The sequence below is a fragment of the Quercus lobata genome, chromosome 12 (genome assembly GCF_001633185.2).
Source record: "Quercus lobata isolate SW786 chromosome 12, ValleyOak3.0 Primary Assembly, whole genome shotgun sequence".
Lineage (NCBI taxonomy): Eukaryota > Viridiplantae > Streptophyta > Magnoliopsida > Fagales > Fagaceae > Quercus > Quercus lobata.
In genome coordinates, this window is record NC_044915.1 from 26806427 (window position 1) to 26810307 (window position 3881).

General features: G+C 31.9%; 1 protein-coding gene across 1 annotated transcript; it reads left to right on the forward strand.

Moving 5' to 3' along the window:
* The first annotated feature begins 676 nt into the window (after positions 1-676).
* Positions 677-1948, forward strand: LOC115972409 (glutathione S-transferase-like). The gene is made up of 3 exons (XM_031092691.1): positions 677-892; positions 1194-1242; positions 1354-1948. Exons 1-3 carry the CDS (start codon positions 743-745, stop codon positions 1806-1808), a joined length of 654 nt encoding a protein of 217 aa, XP_030948551.1. The 5' UTR covers positions 677-742; the 3' UTR covers positions 1809-1948.
* Positions 1949-3881: the final 1933 nt, after the last annotated feature.

A 3881-nucleotide genomic window follows, 5' to 3' on the forward strand; every position in this document is an offset into this window, starting at 1 on the left:
GAAAATAATTAGGTTTTTTGAAAAAAATAAGAAGATAAATTGAATCTATTCCTTATCTCAATAAGGCTCCCAAAACTGTGGTTCAACACATAATAAAGGTACATATTCACTTATTTAATGGCTAGCTATATGATATCAGTCTACATAAAAATATAAATATATATATATATATAAAACATAATTTCATGTTAAATAAATAAATAAATATTTATGGGGTATAGAGTCAATAAAATTAATTTGTTTAGTTTCACTTGCCAATTTAATACTATTTTCAGTTATCTTATTGATTTATATCAAATTTTTATTAAGTAGATCCTACAATAAGTCATTTTTAACTGACATCGGTGTCCGTTAACATTTCCCATAGGATTGTGTTAACAACGGCCATTGTAAGGTGCCTATTAAAAGCAACTTTTGACTTTTTTTTTTGTACAATTTTTTGTCTTTTTTTGCAATTTTATGTCATATTTTTAAGTATGGGTCAACTTTGTAGAGAGAAAAAATATTAAAATAACCAAAATAACTAGTTTTATGTCATTTTCATTTATTTATTTAATTTTTTTTTTTTAAAATGAGACCCACTTTTGTACCACCTTAACAACACCTATACAGTGCTTGTTAACATTTGCCATATATGTATATATATATATATATATATGTTTGTCCAACACTCAAGCTTTAATTTTGTCTACATCCTCCAGTCAATATCGATTAGTAGTTGTAAGGTGAGTCAATAAGGTACATGGCGGTCCGAAAAGTCTATGGCAGCCTCAACTCACCGGCCACATTGAAGGTTCTGGCATGCCTCTTTGAGCATGATCTTGATTTTGAGTTTGTTCCGGTCAATCTTGATGCTGGAGAGCAGAAGAAGAAAGCCTTTCTTTCCATGAATGTAAGTAGTCTGGGATTTGCACTTTCCATGAATGTTTCCAAATAGTCCCCCGAATAAGTTCTGACTTTAGAGTGAGTACTTTCTGTTTTGTTCATTGGTTCTTGTCATTGTTCCATTACTTTTTTAACATAGTACGTGGAATGCACAAGAATGAAATACACATTTTAATGAGGATATGCACTTATGTAGTTGGTTAAGCATTACAAAAGAATATTTACAAAGATATCAAATTAATGAAATAGCATGCGATAACTGATAAAGTTCTCTCATGGAGCATAAGTTGTTCATCTGTATTTTGTAGCCATTTGGTGAAGTTCCAGTGTACGAGGACAGTGACCTCAAGCAATTCGGTAAGCGCTATATATGCAATTTTCACTTCTTTTATAGATATATATTATATATATATATATATACATACATATATATCCCTGGCTAACAAAAATACAACCTATTGATTGTAGAATCAAGAGCAATAATAAGATGCATGGCCCATGAAAATGGCAAGAAAGGAGAAGAGCTAATTTACTGGAATGCGAGGGAGCAAGCCATAGTAGCCAATTGGGTTGATGTTGAGGACCACCGGTTTGAGCCACCAGCAATGAAACTCATATTTGAGTTGGTCATTAAGCCAAACAGTGGCTTGGCTCCTGACCAAGGTGAAGTGGCCGAAGCTGAAGCCAAATTAGGCAATATTCTTGATGTGTATGAGACACAGCTAGCAAAATTTAAGTATTTGGCATCTGACAAATACACCATCGTTGATGTACTTCACCTCCCAAATTTGCAAAGTCTTATGGGAACGCCAGCCAAAAAACTCATTGAATCGCGACCTCGTGTGAGAGCATGGTGCGCTGAGATCCTAGCTCGACCTGCATGGGCCAAGGTGCTTGAGATGAAGCATAAGGCTCAAGCTTAGGCTTCTAGCTAGCTATAGCTATGCCTTTGTCTATGTAAGTGCATGGATATTACTCGCTTCAGTCTATGTCTTTGAATAATCGATGGAACTTGGAAGTGCTTGTAATTCTCCATTATGAATGAGATATTAATTTCGTTCTATATTTTATTTTCCAATATTTATTTTGGAAATTTACATGGAGTAATATTATTATAGATTTTACATGGAAAATTTAAGGGGAAAAAATTTATAGATTTTACATTTTAGTTAATTTAGCTCTACAATATAACGATGATTTGCACCAAATCCGATGTAATTAAGGAGCTTCTATATACAGTGAAATATATCAGCGGAAATTGGGTACAAAATAAATAAATAAAACTCGCAAAATCACCTTGATCATAAGCTACATAAGTTCAAGGATATATCCAATTTGCAAGGTCGCCTTGATATAGTTTGAGGCTTAATATGATAAATTTAAGTGAGTTGTCTATATTTAAATATTAATTAAGAGATGGATTCAAGTTACACTTGGTGTAACTCCACAAGACTTACACCTTTTTATGACCATTGATTTCTATTAGATCTAATGGTTAAAAATCTCTTATATCCACCTCATCTTGCATAATTAATAGTAGCATTTTTTTCTCTCTCTCCCTATTTATTACATTTACAGTCATCTAAACGTTGAGAGGAATGGGGAAAAAAACTGCAAATTCGATGCCACCCTCTTCGACGGTGAATATGGAGCTAGTTGCGATATTGTGGCATGAATGAGAAGGAGCTCAAGGAGGCAGACCCAATCGCAGTGGCCTTAAAAGAAACTTTTATTCATTTTCTCTAAGATTCGTTTAAAGAGATCAAAGACTTCTTTGATTTAGGCATGGCTATGATTTTCCTCATTTTAACTTTCCAAAATTACCCATACTCTCGCCCTTTATTTACTGACTGCTACAATTAAAATCATAGAAAATGCATTTTGCGTGGAGGAGTATTTTGATAGCTAAATTTGTCCTTTTATATCTTTCACATTATTTTCTTTGATCACCATGGCCTTTCATATATCCTAAATAATGAGGCTGTTGTGCCATGTCCCATGCGTGGCTCTTATTTCTAAAACAATGCAACTCTAAAATCATCATAACAATTAACTTTGACCCAATTCTTACTGAGTTTCAATTCTCTGAATTTTGATCAAATTTTCATTCAGACTACTAGAACACCCCTATTTCATTGTTAAGTGACAGAGGACTCTAACCAGTAAAAAAATTTAACAGATCGGTGTTAGACTTATATCTAAAACTAAATTATACTTTTGAATTTAACTAGCTAAATTTAAAGTGTAGCTCTGGTGAGTTGAGTGGGTTAGCGGAGGAGGAGGTGAGCTCAAAGAGGCCTAGGCAGATGAGAGAGAGAAGAGGAGAAGAAGAAGACGATGGGAAGAGAAAGTGGAGCTTAATGACTTTAAATATATATATATATATATATATATAAATAAATGCATTAATGACTTTTAATGCTTTGACATCACTTATTTTTAGAAAGTTAATAACATGGCAATTAGTGTGTTATTTACCATTAGATCTAATAGAAATCAATGGTCAGAAAAAGGTGTAACTCTTATTAAGTTACACTAGGTGTAACTTGAACCCATCTCATTAATTAAATTTATTTAATAGTAACAAAATCAAGGTTAATTTGATGAATTAAAACTAACCAAATCAAGGTTGATTCTATACAAAGAATTATCATAGTTTAGGCATAAAATATAATCATTTTTTTTTTTATGAAGGTTCACTTTATTTTGGATATAACGCAATGCATGGTTAATTAAATTAAATTGTAATCTAACTGCTTTCTCAAAAAAAAAAAAAAGTTGTAATCTAACTTAAAATTTTATATTTTGGTGTTATGAGAGAGAGAGAGAGATTGTTTAGTGTGTTGTTATGTGAGAGATTATAGGTAACTAATGTTGACAATCTACAATGTAAGATATTGATTTACTAAAATTTATTTAGAATACGTTTGGTACACTGAATGAGAATTATGATAGGAATTGTAATATTTATTACTATGAATAAAATGTGTTGTAAT